The sequence below is a fragment of the Hydra viridissima genome, unplaced genomic scaffold (genome assembly GCF_058129835.1).
Source record: "Hydra viridissima isolate aposymbiotic clone 2 unplaced genomic scaffold, HvirCarnegie_v1 scaffold_15, whole genome shotgun sequence".
Taxonomy (NCBI): domain Eukaryota; kingdom Metazoa; phylum Cnidaria; class Hydrozoa; order Anthoathecata; family Hydridae; genus Hydra; species Hydra viridissima.
In genome coordinates this window covers 3,962,158-3,983,514 of record NW_028324314.1, presented here as the reverse complement: position 1 = coordinate 3,983,514, position 21,357 = coordinate 3,962,158, and the positions used below count along the sequence as shown (strand labels likewise).

At 29.7% G+C, this 21,357-nt stretch overlaps 1 protein-coding gene across 1 annotated transcript; it reads left to right on the top strand.

Annotated features, from left to right (window-relative positions):
* The first annotated feature begins 569 nt into the window (after positions 1-569).
* Positions 570-16,230, top strand: LOC149878245 (uncharacterized). The gene is made up of 9 exons (XM_090072860.1): positions 570-724; positions 1,317-1,547; positions 10,529-10,836; positions 11,089-11,243; positions 14,271-14,448; positions 14,587-14,782; positions 15,061-15,160; positions 15,372-15,421; positions 15,577-16,230. Exons 1-9 carry the CDS (start codon positions 679-681, stop codon positions 15,729-15,731), a joined length of 1,419 nt encoding a protein of 472 aa, XP_089928986.1. The 5' UTR covers positions 570-678; the 3' UTR covers positions 15,732-16,230.
* Positions 16,231-21,357: the final 5,127 nt, after the last annotated feature.

The following is a 21,357-nucleotide window of genomic DNA, read 5'->3' as shown; positions in this document are numbered from 1 at the left end:
AAGTTATGAAAACCATATATAAATAATGCATCTTTGTTCACAAATGCTGTGATATATGAATCATCATTCTTAGGATCCTTAAACGACACGTTTTTATTCAGACCGCACGTACGGGAAAGTAGCATATGAAATGTTTATTTTTGACAATTCGTGAAACAAGATTTCAGGCGACACATATAATCCGTTACATAGAAGCAAAGACTTTATTTTAATTAAAAGTATCATTATCACGTAGTTGCAAATAAACTAAACTCTGAAATAATTTATTCCGAAATAAACTTTCCCGAAATATATTATTCCGAAACAATCAGCAATAATTAGACAACAGCTTCCGTCTCTTTTCTTCCATTGTACTAATTTTTTATCATGACAATTATCTCACCATCTCTCTTTAATTTGTCAAAAATTTTTTCTAATTACAAATTTGTGATAATAAACTGGTTTTGAACGTTGTGGAGCCATATTTTTATCAAAAAAGGTATAAATTATGGATGAATCTCATGTGGCTGTTTCCTTGGAGTCCTAAAAAAATCTTAGAAATTAACAGTGAGATCTCTTAAATCAGCATTTAAAGGACATGAAAACTCAAAGATCCAAGGAATCCAAGCAGATTTTTTGTGCTTTTTTAACGCAATATTATTTGACTTTAATGAGAATACAAAACAACTTTTCTTAAATATGACAAAAGAAATGTACATTTCAATCTTTATTATCATTGTTCAAGGTAAAGATGCTATTTATTTAGTAGTTTGTTTGGAAATTTGATTTCCTAAAACAGAAATAAAAAAAAGTTTGCAAAAGAACGCGTCAACCATTAACAAAAATAACTCGTCCAAAACATGTTTTCAGTTTGTTTTTTTTTGCTCGTTTTTTTGACATTTTTTTGGTCCATTGATAAATTAAACCAATAATTCAGTATAATAGCTTTTAATCGTTTTTTTTTTCGGTTAATTTAATTTTGGCTAATTACGCTATAAAACCTTTTTCATCATTTTTACGCTTTCTCGCTCGTAGGGTAAAATTGATCTCAACAAAAAAATGTTTTTCATCGATAGAAAAATATTTTGATCGAATATTTTTAACCGAACATTTCAAAAAGAAAAAACTTTTTCCAATCAATATTATTTCGGGTGTAGCTTATTCAAATTCTCTGGCTGCAGCCGAATCCTATAAATTTTTTTTTTTCATTGAAACCGTGAAAATGCTACATATTTTTTTGTTTGTATTTTTTTATATTTCTGCATATTTGTAATAGCTTATATATAATAATTTGTAATAGCCGATTTCTTTAAAGATTTCTTTTACAATTTTTTTAGTTTCCTTTTTGAAATGTTTGCCAATATGGAGTCAGGGTTGTTATTCTAAAGGTGATGTTCGACAAGAAAGCTTTACAACAGAGGAAAAGTGTGGTCAAATTTGCGGTCAAAAATTTTTAAATGGCGAGCTAATTGTTGGAGCAGCGAGAGATCCAACAGACTGTTTTTGTGAAGTATCAACGACTGGAGTTACACTATATATGGATATTCAAAGACATATTGATTTTGAAGGTACAAACTAATTTCTTTATATATATATATATATATATATATATATATATATATATATATGTATGTATGTATGTATGTATGTATGTATGTATGTATGTATGTATGTATGTATGTATGTATGTATGTATGTATGTATGTATGTATGTATGTATGTATGTATGTATGTATGTATGTATGTATGTATGTATGTATGTATGTATGTATGTATGTATGTATGTATGTATGTATGTATGTATGTATGTATGTATGTATGTATGTATGTATGTATGTATGTATGTATGTATGTATGTATGTATGTATGTATGTATGTATGTATGTATGTATGTATGTATGTATGTATGTATGTATGTATGTATGTATGTATGTATGTATGTATGTATGTATGTATGTATGTATGTATGTATGTATGTATGTATGTATGTATGTATGTATGTATGTATGTATGTATGTATGTATGTATGTATGTATGTATGTATGTATGTATGTATGTATGTATGTATGTATGTATGTATGTATGTATGTATGTATGTATGTATGTATGTATGTATGTATGTATGTATGTATGTATGTATGTATGTATGTATGTATGTATGTATGTATGTATGTATGTATGTATGTATGTATGTATGTATGTATGTATGTATGTATGTATGTATGTATGTATGTATGTATGTATGTATGTATGTATGTATGTATGTATGTATGTATGTATGTATGTATGTATGTATGTATGTATGTATGTATGTATGTATGTATGTATGTATGTATGTATGTATGTATGTATGTATGTATGTATGTATGTATGTATGTATGTATGTATGTATGTATGTATGTATGTATGTATGTATGTATGTATGTATGTATGTATGTATGTATGTATGTATGTATGTATGTATGTATGTATGTATGTATGTATGTATGTATGTATGTATGTATGTATGTATGTATGTATGTATGTATGTATGTATGTATGTATGTATGTATGTATGTATGTATGTATGTATGTATGTATGTATGTATGTATGTATGTATGTATGTATGTATGTATGTATGTATGTATGTATGTATGTATGTATGTATGTATGTATGTATGTATGTATGTATGTATGTATGTATGTATGTATGTATGTATGTATGTATGTATGTATGTATGTATGTATGTATGTATGTATGTATGTATGTATGTATGTATGTATAAATACAAAAACAAAATATAACTTATTTTTATTTTTAAATTTTTATTTAACCGAATATATTTTTCTGGTTAAAAAAATAATAATAACAAATTTTAGAAAATAGACAAACAAGATAAAAAATAATAATAATGATAAAAACTTTTAAACAAATAAAAAAAATATATTCAAAGTTTTATAGGTAATTTTTATTTAAAAAAAATTGTAAAAAAGTTATGAACCACAGAACAAAAAACGGTAATTTTTACCTAATACCGCGTAATTCTACCATGAATTTTTAAGCACTCATTTATACGATTTGGCATTGAGTCTTTTAAATTTTCTAAAATATGTTTGGGAACGTTTCCGAGTATTGCTGGTAAAATATTGTGCAACTCCTCAAGGCTCCTTGGTGCTTTCTTGGCAATCTCTTTATCAAGCCAACTCCAAAGATTTTCAATGCAATTTAGATCTGGGCAATTTGGTGGCCAAGTTAGACGCTCAATATTTTTGCTTTTGAACCATTCAGAGACAAATTTAGCTCTGTGACATGGTGCATTGTTTTGCTGAAAAATGAACGGAACGCTTTGCTTAAGTGCATTAATTGACGGTAACAAGTTGTTATTTAAAATATCGACTTAATAAATAGAGTTGAGTCGACCATCAAATAATTTAAACCTACCGAGATCATAATATATCATGCAGCACCAAATTCCAACCAACCCGCTACTTTGTTTTGTTCTTTGAACTATACAATCGAGTTTATATTTTTCTGAAGGCTGCCTGCGAATCATAATTCGGTTTTTTCGGTTATCAACCTCGATATTTATCTCATCAATGAACATTACTGTCCTCCATTTTTGTTTAGACCATTCTTTGACGCTTTGGCAAAATTCTTTTCGCTTTTTAAATGTTGTTTGGTAAGTCGCAGTTTTAGAACAGCTTTTTTCCATAACATATTGTTAGCTAATAGTTTCCTACGCACAAGTGATGCCGATGCTTGACGTCCATTTGAAAGCTTCCATTCCCTTCTTAATTCATGCGACGGCATGGTTCGATTTTTCTTTGCCAACCTGTTTAAAAGGCGATCATCATTGGGTGTCGTCAAACGCGGTCTTCCAGAACAATGTTGATTAAGGTAAGATTTCGTCTCTTTGAATCTTTTGATAATAGTTAACACCGAACTATGTGATCGCTTTATTATTTTTCCAATTTCACGAGCGGATTTACCTTCCTGGTGAAAATGCACCACTTTTACACGATCTTCATAGGTAATAGCTTTTCTGCTCATTTTTTTCAAAAGAAAAGAATTTTTTTTGTTTGAAATTAAATTAAAAGTATTTAAAAAAAAATTAATTTTTTTCAAATACTTTTATTGTTTTTTTGGTAATGACTCAGGTCATTAATAGAATATTTAAACAAAAATGGTAAAAAAGAAATTAAAAAAGACGTTTCCGCCGCATTTAGCACCAAAAATTCTTTGTGGTTCTTAACTTTTTCACAAAAAAACGTATATATGATTCTCTTTGCTCATGTGTGTAAACATGGCTTGCAGTTTCAGTTACCAATTTGACACATCTTTTAACTGATTGCGTATGAGAATTCCAGTGAGGAACTTCCATAGGATAGTTTGCAAACTCCTTGATTGTGGCAGAGGTAAGAGTGCAGGTCAGTGGATAGTCAGTAACACTTAAATTCCATGTTATAAGGTCTGATAGCTGTTTAGTATCAGAATTTATTTCTGGTGTTTATCTTACTGGTGTTTATATTACTGGTGTTTATCTTACTTCTGGTGTTTATCTTACTTGTATGTTAAGAATTCTGTTTACAGCTTCTTTTCTTTCTTCTGCATTTTTGCTGCAAAGCATGGATTGTAAAATTGCTTCAGAATGTGCATATCATGAGGGCGAGAGTATCTGTTCGCCCCCGTAATAATCCGTGATTATATATTATTAGTATAAATTTCTGGGGGGGCCACTGCCCCTGTTACCCCTGTGAACTCGGCGCCTATGTATATATATATATATATATATATATATATATATATATATATATATATATATATATATATATATATATATATATATATATACATATACACATATATACATATATACATATATACATGTTTGAGTATGTGGTGTAGTTGTTCAAGCATTCTACTTAAATAGTTACCTTTTCTTCTTTATTTGTTTTCATTGTTCTTTGTTTTTGTTGTTTTATTTTAATTTTTTTGGATTCTTTCCAACTGCACCACCAATATGGAAAGTTCCAAAACTACCAACTTTAGTCCTCTGAGATTGGATGAACTGAAGCTCTAAAATCGGTATTTTTTCATCTCTCTTACATTGACACTTTACATGAATTTTTTCCATACATTCTAAATCACATTTGTACTCTGAACAAAGGATTAGTTGGCGCTACTCGACTTTCTTTCCCCCCCCCCCCCTCCTCCCCCATTTTATGATTGATTCTGCTAGAGAATTTTATCCTGATTAAGAATCGTATAAAAACATTGGTCTCAAAATCAATGGAAAAAGCTCTAATCTGAAGTTGATAGTACAAAAATATACAAGTCTCTAATATTCACCATCTTGAATAAACTAACTTTACGGTTGGTTTTATTTTCAAAAGCAAAAAATGCCAGCCCGGTTTTTACAATAAAAATTTTTTTTTTACTTTATAATAAACAGCTAAGTTCCCTCGAGTGTACACTTTTTCTTTTTTTTTTAAATAAAAAACTTGTTTTATAAGAAACTAGTACTATAAGCCCCAAAATCTTAAGAAACTATTAGTACTTAGTAACTTTTCGATAAGAAACTTATTTTATTAAGATTCGAGGAACATTTCCTAATTTGTGTTCTGTTCAGGGACAAACCTTAGGATTATATGACAGTGATGGGATTCAAACTATTTTAGCTGACAAAACTTGATAACACGTTTTCAAAGTTCATTTTATACACTTTTTCTCACTTTCGATAATTAAGCAACTTTTAGTACTTTTCAGTATGAGTTGCAAAAAAGTACTCTTAAAATAAGAAACATTCTAGTACAAGCTCATTTGCTTCGTTTCTAATGTGTAATCGGACAGAAAAACGAGCTATAAAGCGTGTTACTCTTGCGAAACATGATTCCTTTATGTGAATTTTAAATTTATAAGAAAATTTACGACAATTCTGTGGGGAATTATTTAGACTTTCCCTGAGACACTAAAGAGTCACTTTTTGAACTTGATAATATATTTTACATCTGACTGCGAATCAATACATTTTACAAAATACACTCTCTTTTTATTCATTCTTACAATCGCGTCATTTTCGCACATTTTATGCATTAACAATTAAATACCTTAACTCCTACACTCATTAGCATCTACAAAATATTAACACCTTCAAACACGCCTTCACACAAACACACCTTCAAACACGCCTTCACACACCTTCAATTACGTCTTGAAGACTTATTCACGACAATTCTCTGGTAATATTAAATCTTTAATATTAAAGAAAGAGTAATTGAAAAGACAAACTTTCTTCGAATAATGAAAATAGAATTCCTTACGTTCTTTACAAAAATGTTTTTAGTGAATGTAAGTGGCTATGAAAATAGCCGTTTTTTGATTTACGTAGTCCTCGGCATGAATTATAATGTTAGTAACGTTTAATGCACACAATAAGCTTTCGAGGAAGTCAAACAGGATACGCTGTCACAACCTGATCCCAAAAATGAAAAAACCAATGTTCAGGGAATCTCTACATCCACATAAATTCAGACAAATAGTCAGCTATCATTTCACGGTTAGTTGGTCCCATCATTGATTTGAATTTTGCTTTCGCTCGACACCACATAGCTTCTACATGGTTTGTTGTCACGCCAGTCTGAGGTTATACAAAGTTTAGGGTGTGGTTGACAGTGCCATGTAAATATGCAGGTGCTTGCAAATCATTATAAGCTGCCCACATATTACTCCAGACAATAGAGCCAGAAAGTATCCATTGATGTATGATTGGAATCAACGTTGCAGAGTCGCGATTTTGGACGGGAATTAAAAAGTCTTTTTTAGTAACAGGTTCATATCCACCAAATATCCAATGCTGCGGGATTACTCTACCAACATGATACTTCCTTCGACAGAAAACAGATTCATCTATTTCAACAATGCACCCTGGACCGCCTATTGGATCAGGGTTATTGATGAAATATGAAACACAAATATCTCTGCAAAATTGATTTTAATCAACAATGGTGTCATCGCTTCCTATGTTAAGCTCTTACCTTATATCGCTAATTGATAATCCCCGACTCTTACCTTCACTTCTACTCCAAACGTAAGTTAATCCTAATATTTGCCATAGAATTAGTTGGGATTTCTCAAAAAAGCTGCCTTTTCTTATGCTGAAGGTTCTTTTGCACTGCTTAACTGGACATCTCCAAATGAACTGATCGTGTGATCCATTCTTTACTTGCTGTGTGCAGGCCACGTTACATACACTACAGTTCATACTTTCGGCGAGTAAACCATAAGTTCTGCACCAGTAGATTGTAGCTTCAATGTTGTATTTGAATTTTGCTCCTATTTCTGTTAAGGAAAGAGAGTCAAATTTGTTTATTTTTGGTCTTCGAAGGGCCATGATATTTAGATAAACAAATTTACTGGAAAGTTAGTACCGGAACATTCCGTTTTACATGACAGTTATAATAAAAATAAATTTTCACGGGGGGTTAATTTAAAGCATTAGAAGAAATATCAATGTATATTTTTAATACAAAAAACTTACAAATGTTAAACTTATTTTAGTATAAAACCAATAAAAAATTTTTCAACTTATTTGATAAAATTTTTAAAAGATAATCTAGACAACAAAGCAATGATCCCAGCTAAACCGAATTAGCGTGATAAATTTAAATATGAATGAATTCTCAAAACGTTCGATAATTTAGAAGTTTGTTAGTACTTTAAAAAAGGTTGTTAGTACTTTAAAAAAATCCTCATTCAAGATGGCGAATATTAGAGATTTGTCGTATATTTTTGTACTTTCAACTTCAGATTAGAGCTTTTTCCATTAATTTTGAGACCCATGTAATGGTGTAATGGGTCTCAAAATTAATGGAAAATAATGCATTCCTTGTTCTTTTTGACATTTTTATGTCAAATTCTTTCCGGAGCTTTCCTTTTGGTCCGATTATGATGTATTAATTACTTTTTTTTAAAAAAAATGAGAATTTGCGAATTATTGGAAATAACCAAAATAAGTGAATTAAGAATCAAAATTTATCAAGCTAGCACTAAAATGATTTCATTTCTGAAAATATCACTTTTCTTAAAAAATGGTGAAGTTATTTTTTCACTACTCTTTTTTCGAAATTTGAAAAAGTTCATTTTACCTTAAAAATCGACACACCCTATGACAACACTACAACCTCGGCTAGCAAACCAGATAAACCACTCACAAAAAAAAAGCAAAACGTTAAACAAATATTTTCCGATACTGAAGCGAGATGAAAAATCACTTTCTGTTATGCTTTTCCGAATGAATGCTCTTGATGGTCTTTCGTTCAACCTGAATTCCGTTCAATTCCGTTTCGTTTAACTGATATTTGCTGGTTGATATAGCAACAAGATTCGAATGTTTACCCACAAAAGTCAACGCAGTCCGCAGGTTGTAAATTAAAGCCAAAAAGCAAGAAAATCTTTAATCACTAAAAATTGCCGACAAAAAACGCTTAAACTCAGTTGCAGAAAGATTTTTCTTTAAAGTACAAGTTTTTCATTACTTCATATTACTTCATTTTCATACCATATCAAAAGCAGGATATTGGAAAGCAAATAGATCAGAAATTTGACAAAGACAAACAATCAGAAAAACAAGATATTTCAGAGAGCAACTCTACCGATGATGAGATTTTTTTTGACCTCAAAAAATTGTTTCATTTTGAAACTAATCATAAACATCTTGACAGCCAATTTGGTGTTAATGATGTAATTTGTAGTCCGCTAATTAAGAAGGTATGAAAATCGATAGAAATTTTCAGACGATCGCCAACTACAAAAAAATATCTCGCAGAAGTATGTTGCAGTTGAATTCAGGATGCAATTATCTCTTATTAAAGACTGTAAGACAACAAAAAATAACCTATTGTTAACGATTCCACTTTAAAAATGGAGGAGCAAGAGGTAACTTTTTTGCAAAGAGCAAGTGTTTTTTTAATCTGTTAAACAAACCTGTATGGAGTCAGAACCCGCACTTTTTGCAGCCAGACTTTTTGCAGCTGAAGCAAGAATTTGAATGTAAGAGGAAGTTTTGGATGTGTTTCCTTCCTTAAAACTTATTTTAAAAATAGTAATGAGTATCTATATTAGATTTATAAAAACAATTAACAATTTATCATTTAACAAATGGTTTTTATGAATCTAATCTAAATGTGTCATTTAACGAAATTTCATAAAATGTAACTAAAGTAATGTTAATAATTTTCAAGAACCGATTTTTCTAAATTCTGGGATTATTAGCGGAAACTTAAGTTAGCACGCATATTTAGTTTGAACTTATAATAATTTTTTAATTTAAAAAATAATTAGATATGGATAAATTAACGTTCAACAATTTTATTTCAAAAAACGATGACAGCGTAAGTTTTTATTGAACTTTATTGAAAAATATCATCACGGTGTCTACACCATTTGGTACTACTACTAAATATCATTCAACCAACAAAGAGTGTTCTGTACATATTGTTACTGCAACTAAAATAACAAAATATTTGCAGATATTGGCTACAGATAATATTATCATAAAAAAGTTTAAGACATCTTTAAACAAAGTGTTGAAGCGCTATATTCCAATAAATGAAATGTATAGAGTTGCAACTGCTGTGGATCAAAAATTTAAAAGAATTGTAACCAAAATAATGGCAGAAGAAGGAATTAAAGAAATACTGAAAAGTTTAAAAAAGTATGCTCGATGGTTTTTCTCTAGTCAGATCAACCTCCTTGGACTCAAAATATATCTCTTGAGCCACTTGAAAAAAAAGAGGAAAATACATAAAGATAATTCAAATGATTTTTTTTGTGAATTTACTTGAAAGTGAAAATGCTGCCATCAATAAGGTTGACAGCGACTGAAACAGCACAGATTCTGATTATAACATTTCTTAATACCGGAAAAGTAAAATTGGAATCTATGCAAAATTTTCATAGGTAGTACAATCTGTGTTGTCTATTCTAACAACAAGTACATTATCAGAACGATCGTTTTTAATTACTGGAAGAACACTGGAGGATAGAAGGACACAACTTCATCCAAATTGAGTCAGTGCACTCTTATTTCTGCATGGTTTGAACAAAGAAATGAGGTCTATGTGTTGATAATATTCAAGTGGTAATATTTTTCAACCCCGGACAGTTCTAATTTTATATTAATAAAAAATTTTAAAATATAACATTTTTTTATGTAAATTTTTATTTCTGATGCGGTAACTGGACGGGGGAGAAGCAGAAGCGATAGGGATGGGGACGGTAATAGGGTGGGATGGGGAGAAACCTGATGGAGAGAGGGTGGAGATGAGAAAAAACCCAATGGAAACGGGTTGGGGATGGGGATAGCTTCTGTTCTCGTTTCAACCTAAATATATATATAACATATATATATATATATATACATAAATAATACATACATACATATATATATATATATATATATATATATATATATATATATATATATATATATATATATATATATATATATATATATATATATATATATATATATATAAAGTTCTAAAAACAAACTTTTTAATTTTTCCTAGTGCTTATGTTGTTATTCAATCCGGTGAGTTATTCCATTGGATCATTAATGAAAATTAGTGTTAGAATTAGTTATTTCGCCAAGATAAATGATAAAAGCGAAATTTTCATGATCGATAGCCTGGATGATCCTGTGAAGAGGTCTGGTAGATTTATTATTTCACAACTTGTTGATTTGGGAAGAAGTTCTTTTGCTACTAGAACCTTATTGAGGCATAATGACAGTCAGCTTGTTAATTCAATTCAAGAAACTTATAACGAGGATCCTCCGTATGGAAAAGTTGAAAATTATTATGACATAATTGCCAAGGTAATTTATTCAAAGTAAAAATTTCTTTATTTTTAAACATTTTATGCACAGCAAATACAAAAAACGTTTGGCTAAAAATATATTTGTCTTAATTGTCTAATACTATGTTCATTAGACAACTGGTAGGTATAAAATATATATGACATACAAATTATATAACATACAACTTTTCCGGCGCACAACTTATACTGCTCATTATAGCTATAAAACTTGATAAGTGATTAAATGATCTCTCAAGTGATTGCTTTTCAGATTGGAGACATGGGTGCCGAAAATAAGAGCACAGAATGGGCTGTAATACAATTCTCGAACGAAACAACAACAATTGTAACATTACTTCCAGTCACAATTACGCGGTCAGTGAAGACTTGCAGCCTGAAAATTTTTTCATCAAGCAAATTAACAAAGTGACGTTCTTTTTTTTTTTTAATAATATTTTTAAAAGTTTTCTTTGTTAATTCTTTACTGTCAGGATACTAGACACACAGAAACTAACGTATAGCCATGATAACTATGAGGATATCATTCTTTGTAAATATCATAAGAAATTTTCCGGGTTGTAAATTTTCCGGGTTGTAAATTTTCCGGACCATAAGGATATTTAAATTCACAAAAATCAATGAACGAGAGAGTTTCTCACATCGTTTTAAATTGATAATTAAAGAAAATCAAATATTACATCTTTATTTCTCTTTTCTAACATTAAATACTACCGCCAACGTCCGGCAGAAAAGTTTGTGCAACTGCATCTTTCAAACAGTTGGTTTTTACTGATCAAAAGATTACACCGAATACGGATTTCTTCTAATTTTTATGAAAACACATTACATTGAGTTGTAAAATATTTTAACTAATTTTGTTTGTTTGAAAAGAAATTAGTAAAACTAATAAGATAAATAAAACTAAAAAATTTTATGTATAAAAGAAAATTATTTTACACACGGTTGAATTGATTCACTCAGAGAATGAACTGTTTTGAATACATACTAAGACGTGTATTTTGTTTCAATAAATTAAATATCCTGAAGAACTTTATATTATTATGTTATTATGTAGTGTAAAATAAATCATATTGAGGTATTGAAGAAACTAAGATCTCATGATGATTCTCGTTCGTTTAATGTCTGCATTTTTGTGGCAGAAATGGTAATGGTAATCTGAATCTGATTTCAACTGGTGCTGGTCACCTCAGCTAATCTTGGTCAATACCAATCAGTACGATACCGAAGGCCTGATTGTCAAAAAGCAATTCTTTTGTCTTGCATTGAGCAATATATTTGAAATTCGTGAGAGAAGCCCTTTATTAAGAAAAGCTTTTTGCCTGAGTTAAATGGCTGCAACTTTTTTCTTGTTGCGAGCGGATTTTGCTGTTGCATTTTGTAAACTTAAGAAGGGAGGGGAGACATCACCATAACCATACTTAGGAGAAGACAAAACTTCTTCCCTTTTTTAAAAATATATAATATATATTTTTAAAAAAGGGAAGAAGTTTTTGTCACAAACTTTTCTGCCAAACGTTGCCGGTAGTATTTTATGTTAGAAAAGAGAAATAAAGATCTAATATTTGATTTTCTCTTACTTATTATTTGAAGAAGCTTATATAATAAACAAAATACAAATTCGTAGAACAAAAAAGTTTATGAAAAAAGAAACGTTACTTTTGTAAAGTGAGCCACCTTTTTGAAGGTTGTAAAATGTGTGTGGAAAAAAGGCAGACAAGCTATAAATCCTGTTTCTAAAGAGAGTTCAATTTGTGAGTTGCGAACAAAAACGGCACACCATTAAAGTTGATTCCTAGCAACAATATCAGTTTTAGGTAAAAAAGCGCGAGTTTAAATGAATTAATGTCTGATTTAAAATGTTACTGGCAATCTGGTGAATATTGCTATTTGTATAAATTGTCAACTCAGCTTTACAACACGATGCTTTTATCAGAGGAATTGCATCATATGCTGGACAAAGTAAAAACTTGTGTTGTCTTGGTTATTCTGTTCTGTGTGCAAACGCTTAAAGTGTAGTTCACTACAGTTAATTTTAGTCAATAAGCGAAATAAGTTTTTTTCAGTCAATAAGCTAAAAACTGCTGTTATTCTAGTGACAGCAGCTCTGTATTTAAATCACTAAGCAAATGAATTTGTTTCAGATAATTTAATTACTGTTTCATCATTATTCAACCGGATTTTATATTTAAAACCCAGTGTATCACTAATAAAGATGCATTGAATGAAGAAGCAGAATAAAATTAACTTTGACAGGAAGAGTCAGTTGTACTCTGAGTAAAAAAAAAGAAACATCTGAAAAGGTATTTTAAAAAAAGCATTTGAATAAAACAGGACTAAGTAACATTATAAACTGGGTTTTTAATATATCCACTTATTACAACCTTTTTTGTGCTGTCAGCTGTCTAACCGTTAGTGTAACCTTGGGGCCTCTCGGGCCTTTTGGGTACTTTATTCTTTAATTTAGTATTTTAATTTAAATAATTTTTCTTTTTTCTTTGTACTCCTTAAATATTATGCTTCAATATCAAACGTCGAAATTTTTTTTTACCACGTTCAATAAACAAAAATTTATAAGTCTGTCACTCTACCCAGGACGCCTCAGCTGCGCTCTCATAAGATCAGTATGAGCTTGGCGTTCATGCAGTTTGCACAAGTATTGTTTTCGAATAAAAAAACGAAAAATTGAATTTTTAGCGAAAAAGAAATTAGTGAACTAGCTGAAGTGGAGTGTTCTAATAAAGAATTAAATACTTTGATGGAGAAACCGACGTGTGTTCTGACCATATAACTGTAAACTCTTATCATAGTGATAATTTCATCTAGGAAGCCAATAGGTAACATTAAAACGAATGGTTTATTGCCTACTTTATTGGTTTAATGCTGGACTTTAATTGTTTACTGCTGGAAATTTGAAATCTCAAGACGTTAAAGTTAATCGTTTGTAGAGCTTGAAATACGGGCCCCTAATTGCAAATAATTATTTTGTTGATACCCACTATTTGCATGTATATTTTATAAACCAATCATATGCGTAATATTGATAAATAAGTATGTACCTGTGTGAATTTTTTATTCTATTTTGTTGAACAGTTAAAGTACCAATGAAATTGCACTTTGAGTTTTTGAGCTTTTTCACAATATTGTTAGAATCTCGAAGGTGCAGGTGATCATATCTCAACGACTACAAAGTATTTAAAACAATTAAAAATCAATAATGCAAATTTTACAAAGATTGCATATATAATAAGCTTACAATATAGTATTGAAATATAAATGACAAAGTTATATATTTTGTTTGTTTTACTATAAGCACCTAATATGCTACAAAGATGGCGATGACTGACAAAACTCGTAGGATAACTGAAGGAATAAAGAGTTTAAAAATGGTTGACGATCAATTTATTATTTTCACTATTTTATTTTACTTTACAGTGAGAATATTTCTGTCGATGTCAACATAACCACGACTTCCGACTGCACTGCTGATCTTGAAAATCTGACTATTTCTTTCAACTCTGATAGGGAACTAAACTTTGAAAGCATTGTAAAACAAGATCCCAGCATGAACTTTAGTCCAGTGATCGAAGGAGGAAAATTAAAGCGAATATTTGTGAGTTTTAACTTGTCTTTTGTTACTTTAAAAAACATTTAGAGCTTTTGTTAAAGAAACCGCGCTCTGCATTGTTGTTTTGAAGTAAATTGCGTTACTTATATATCAAGATGAAGTATCGTTAAATAAATACTTTAGGTTCGTAAAATGTACATCGACTCATTTCTAAAGTTTTCGATAAGCTATGTATTAAACGAAGATTTAATTTTCGAAGGAAAGAATGATTTTATAATTGTGATGAAAATCTGGTGGATGGGAATAAATAACGACCGATTTACGCAATCCTTTCAGAAAGTTATAATTCAAGAAAGAAAGAAAAAGTTGAACAAACGAGGTTTTTTTTTTCATTTTGTAGCACCTTTTCATACTTTACCCTAACAATAAGAAGAAAGAGCTATTTTCTAGTATTTAAATTGCATAAGATAAACAGCAAGAACAACGACAAAAAAAAAGAGTAAAAATAAATGGCTCTGAGTATTTTTAGGATATATCTTTTACCAAATCTTCGATCAAATCAAAAGTTCGAGCATCATGAAAATAACTAAATTATAAATATTTTTTTCAATTAACAATTTATTAAAATCCATTTCAAGCTTACTTTTATTTCTATAGACAACACGTTGGTCCATCCAAAATGGAGCTACAATAATCAAAATAGCACCAAAATTGAAACAACAAGTTTTGTGTACAAATGCTTGCCAGTTACACAAAGGTGACATTTAAAGAGCTATTATAATAAATTTAACATTAATATATTATAATGTAAAAATATTATATTATAATTTAATATTATAAGAACATTTATTATTAGAGGTTTAATTGCATGTTAAGATTAAACAAACTCTCCATAAGTTTGAAAAGATTCTGTATGATGTTACCTATAATATTTACTTTGACATTTTTTAAATTTATTTTTGTTCTAGGCAACAGGCCCCCTGTTATCAAACGGAAAAATCTTCAGGTCGAGTAGTTTGTAAGTGCACTTATTTTAGAATTTACTTTTTCTTCAGTAACCATTTGGCATTTTCTTTTCTTAGCCTGTAGTTTTATTCTTTTCTTCCCCATAAATTTGTCTTTTTGTAGATAAATTAGTTTCGTGTTTTTAAAGTTTTTATGCATCTTTTTTAGTTTTACCATCAGAAATACAGGATGTGCTTCGTTATGTCCCTCAAACAAACACTCTTTACGGTCTCACATTTCTCAACAACATCATCAGTTTAGACTTAAATAAAAACGCACCACCTGCTATTATAAGCAATAAAAAATGGCTGGCGATAAAATAGCTTTATCTTTGGTGACCCACGTGTTTCACTTTCCTGCTCAATCGAAGCCTTTAAAGGGAGGTTTATTAACAAATCATTTAGTGTTCTTTATAAAAACAGCAGCCCCCGTGATGACTTCTTTCTTTGTGGTGGAATCACTTGAGTGAGAACGATATCAACTTGTGTACCAAACCTTCTAACAGTTTGAGCGAGAGAATGAAACATTGACAGATCTTTACTGATCAAAATTGACAGATCTTTACTAATCAACATTTGGTAATTACACCTTGCAGTTTCTCCAAATCTATTTCTATTTTGATTTTAAAAAATCAGTTTACAAATGGTATATTAAAGCTTTGATTGTAGGGTCATAAGTAAAACTTTGTACCATTTAAAGGTTCATGAAGATTGGAATCAAGCGCTCAAAAAAAAGATAAATGCTAATAACGTTTTGATTTTATCGAAATATTAAAAAATGTGTATATCTGATCAGTAAAATAATTACTTTTTTAATATAAAATTGTTTTTACTATTTTCCAAACTGCCATCTAAATGATGGCAATCCGACGAAAAGAATAATTGGAATAAACCAAACCGGAATTGTTATATGTGGAACAGCGATAAAGGCTTTGATATAACATTTTCCTAAGTCTAAACAGAGTTCAAGAACTGAACAAAAAGAAGCATTTTCTAGCTATATATATATATATATATATATATATATATATATATATATATATATATATATATATATATATATATATATATATATATATATATATATATATATATATATATATATATATATATGTATATATATATATATATATATATATATAGAAGAGTAAAAAATAAAGATCGAAGAGTTTATAGAAGAGTAAAAAATAAAGATCGAAGAGTTTATAGAAGAGTAAAAAATAAAGATAGAAGAGTTTATAGAAGAGTAAAAAATAAAGATAGAAGAGTTTGTTAAAGTAAAATCTTACTGGGCAAATAATCCTGCTCTGCCTCGTCACGATAGAATTTATGGAGAAGATTGAAGTCTCAACTTTAATCTACTTCACAGTTTTATCCTCTAGTAGTTACTAATTCAGAAATTCTAAAGCATGGTCTGCATCAGGTTTACCAAACCATTTACTGGCATGAAAATGAAAACAAAAAGCAAACGAACAACTACGCGCGTTTGGGAAATCAAGCTTTATGATTATGTGAAAAGAATAACGGTATTGAAATGGAAGTTTTCAAATTTCAAAGAGTTTCTCTCTACCTACCAGCTCTTATAAACATTTTTGATACGAAATAAGCCGTTCTGACCTAATGTTCGTGCTAAAAAAAGCAACGACTGCACACACAATCAGGAAACTCTTTTGCTATTTGAAAAATTTACATGCAGAATCTGTATTATCGTTATTATGTGACTATGTTATTAGCGTTATAGACTCCAAGTTCACCAAAATCTAGGCCTATATATTTGCAGGCCAAATATGCAGTGTAATGCTCTTAATTAACTCTCTTTTTTTTTGTAGTAACAAATAAAAGAGAGTTATATATAAGCTTTACATTGCATATAGGACTTTTTTGAGTTCTGCGAAATATTACGCACTTTTGTTATAAAACAAAATGTCTCAGATACTGGTTACTCTAACTCTCAATGTGCTTTATTTGTCATACACGTTGAGCTTTTTTTTTGTGGTAGACAAAAAAGCTTTAAAAAACTTACATTTTCTACTTGTAACTAGTAATTCACCTGTTTCACGCAGCACTTCGAACAGTATGTGATCCTCATTTTGTTGAAACATTTTTCCACTAAAGCCCATTTTGACTTCTCTAAGTTTCGACTTGATTACACCAATTCTTAAAACTGCTCAAATGTCTCATATGATTATTGAGAATATTCAAGGACTTTTTTTATTTAAAAGCAAAAAGTAGGTTTAGTATTTCAAATCTTTTGTAACTGTTTGTTAGGAAAACGTCAACAACTTTTGTTGTTGTTTATCTTTTTCAGGATGAATACTTTTAGTTTAAGATTAGAAGTATTTAAGTTAAGAAATTCAATTTCGGAATTTATCGTTCAAGCATAAGATTTCAAATCTTAAAATCAGAACGATTAATCGAGTTTAAACATTTAATTCAAAGAGCTACATTTAAGTTGCTACTGGCTTAAAATAAACAAAATCTGTAGCAGAGTTTATGAATTTTTGTTTGTATTTTTTATTCGGTCCTACTATCGGATCAATCTGGTTCGTCAATTTGTTAATCGTCCTGATAAGTTTCATAGAATCTCTAATAAAACTAGCACTACTGACACAACGTTTATAGCTATATTTATGGGATTGCTAGTGTTGGAGTATTATCTAGAATTGTTGCAGCAACATTATTAATAGCTATTGAGGCAACAGTGTTTGGTCAAGGATTTCTAAGTATTGTGAATTTGTTAATAAAAAGGTTTTAAAACAGGCTGAAAACTATGAATAAAACATTAGCAGAGGAAAAGTTGAGCACTAATAGTGCCACTGTTTCAAAAGCACTGGGCAATAACTTTGTTTCACAAGAAGAGTTCTCTATTAGTTCCTAGTGAATTAATGAAATTTAGATAGATGAGGGAAGTGATGAATATGCAAGAGACATAACCGTGGGACACATAAAAACCTTTTTTATGTGCCCCATGGTTTTATGTGTCCCACAGTTTTATGGTTCCCAAATTGATAACTTAGTTCTGGAATGCTCACACTTCCTATAATAGCCTGATAGCTTTAACCATATTAGACCCATTGTCTGAAACAATCAAAATAACTTGATTTTCTCTAACTGGTCAAGACATTTCTTTAAACATTCTCACCCGTGTGGGGGATGTTGGAGTTCCATCAAATTTAGGAAAGTATGTCGTGGTTTATCAATGGTGATGTCATAGAAACAAGCAGATATCCCAATTAACAATGCTGTGAGACCATTCTTCGTCCGACCATCAATAGAAATTGTTATTTTGCTTGTATGATTCATCAAGTCTTTCAGTTGTGCAGATTGTAGATAAAAACATTTGGTTATCCTCACGTTCAATGTTGTAGACCCTGCAATACAAGATTTAAATCAGTTAAAATTTATTGCACATCAGTTAATGTTGTTAGTTACTATAGTATTCTATTAATGATACTATAATTACAGGTAAACATTTAAAAATTGTTTAGTAATAAATGAATTTAAAACAATAATTTAAAAGTTTAGTTGTGCTAATTATTACCTGGCAATTTAAATTTTGGGTAAAATGTTTTTATCATCTTTCGAAACGACGGCTGATCAAAAAAATGCCATTAGGTAGCTGGTATTAACAATCATTTCAATAACGCTATCAACGCAATCAAGTGAATATCAAGTGTGTGAGTGTACTTGATATTCACTTGATTACGTTGGCCACGCATCGATTCGGTGTTCAAAATACTCTGTTATTGTCTGAGTATTTGTCTTTCCACTATTTCGGGAATATGTAGAATTGATTTCAATAACTTTACGTTTCAAAAATATTTTTTCTGCATTTCGTTTTTTCTTAACATCCGTGTAACATTTGTGTGTGTATTTAGCTGGAGCTGGAGTGGTCAATTTTGGAGCGCTTGACGGTGGGAGGGCACTACTTTGACCTGAAACCAAAACATGGATTTTTTATGTTTATAGTAAACTTTGTTTTTTTTTTAAAAGAGATTAGGAACATGTCAAAAAAGTATTTCCTGAAATCTATCTTTTCTTAAATTCCAAATTGCCTCATTTCTTAATAGTTAAGACTTTCTTTCTCATTTGTCATTTCTTCTGCCTCATTTCTTAACAGTTAAGACTTTCTTTCAATATATGTATGTAAAAATTATTTAAGAATAAATATTTACCGAGGGTTATTTTAGGTGAAAGTCCTTGTAGTACGATAGAATAACTGATATTGATCTTGGTCTTGTACAGTTTTCATATTCAATCTGCTTTGAAAACAGTAAGCTGTCTTAAACATTTTTTTAGATATAATAAGCACACAAGCTTTCGATTTTCATCATGACTCTTTGCTTGATTTGGTATTGTGTTAATTCACTAAATCTAACTTCACCAAATCAAACTCTGCCTTTTTTTAAATTTAACTTAAATTTATGTTGGAAAACAATCCAGTTAACATACTTACAATAATTAACATACTTATAATTATTTAAATTAGTGATACTTGTTAACAATTATTAATGAGACTTGTCAGCAATTACAATTTTTAACATACTTATAACTATTTAAATCAAAGATACTTGTCACACTTAATGACAATTTAGAAGAGATCTTATTTGATGAGACAGTCCTACAAACGATTTTTACTGCTCTTCAAAGGACTATTCTGCCCTTCATAACACTTCTCTCTTCAAAAATTATTACACATTTAGAAAGCTTTCGATAGAGATTTTCTGTTTTTGTGCCTCTGCAATTATTTTTATAAAAATTTCCTTCAAAACAACCCTAATATGTGAAGATTGATTTTCCTCAGACTGGCCCTCCAAACTTTTTAGTGGTCAGTTTTCTTAATTATCTAAATTTTTTATTTCAATTATCTTAGTCAATGTAACAACTATTTGGTTTTCTCACTGTTTTTCTGTTTTAAGAAAAATAAAATTTTTTTATTTTCTATGTAGGTATCCTTAGAAAAATTTTTCAATCACTTTTTAGCATTTTTATGCATTTTGGCAGTAATTTATACCTTAGAAAATGCTGAGATTTTCACGTTATGCATAAGCCAAGTCAAACCACGCTTCAAATAGCAAACCAATATTTGGTCTATAAAATGAAAACGGCACATGTAGCAATTAAACAGTTATAATAAAAACTGTTGGTATTACGTAGTAGATCACTCATGTAACCATTATTTTGAAAATAGTGACCGAATATCACAGTAATCGGTAACGTTTTGAGGTACAAGTAGCAAAAAACTAACAAAATATAAACTAAAACTGCCATAAATCCTTAACCAATAAATAAATCCAGATAAAATTTTATCCAGAGTTTGGTGTGGCTATAAGCTGTATTTGCACCAACTTTTATCAAATTATGTAGAATGGTTCTCATTCTACAGGTGTTTTAATTGGCGCACTATGAAATCAAAATTTCGCTCAAGTTGAACAGTCAAATTAATTTTTTTTCCGCGGACAAAATAAAAGATTTTAAATTTTGCAAGTAAAATTTCAAGTTTTTAAAGCAACCATGTAAAATTTGTAAATTAATTGTCAAAAAAAAAAAAAAAAAAAAATTAAGGAATTGAATTCTTTTAATATTCAATACAATGATCCAAAACATACCAGTAAGATTGCCAAAGGATATTTCGAAGAAAATGAAATAGAAGTGTTGGAGTGATCTGCTCAAAACCCGGATACCAATCCAATAAAAAATTTGTGGTAATATTTGGATAAAAAGTTAATTGGGTTGAGCGCAGCATCAATAAACAAGGTTTCTTTTTAACTTTAGAGGCATAACATTACTCAGAAGTATTTAAAAAACCTAATTAATAGTGTTCCTCGCCACTTACAAGCAATAATTTATGTCCATGGATTTTATGACAAATATTAATTAACTATAAAACAAAAAATTCGGATAAAATTTAAAAAACCTTGAAAAATATGAATACTTTTGACGCTTCTTA

Coding starts and splice junctions, on each gene's coding strand:
- LOC149878245 (XM_090072860.1), top strand. CDS start 679: ATGACAAAAGAAATGTACATTTCAATCTTTATTATCATTGTTCAAG. Junction 725..1,316: donor CTTTATTATCATTGTTCAAG/GTAAAGATGCTA, acceptor CAATTTTTTTAG/TTTCCTTTTTGAAATGTTTG. Junction 1,548..10,528: donor AAGACATATTGATTTTGAAG/GTACAAACTAAT, acceptor AATTTTTCCTAG/TGCTTATGTTGTTATTCAAT.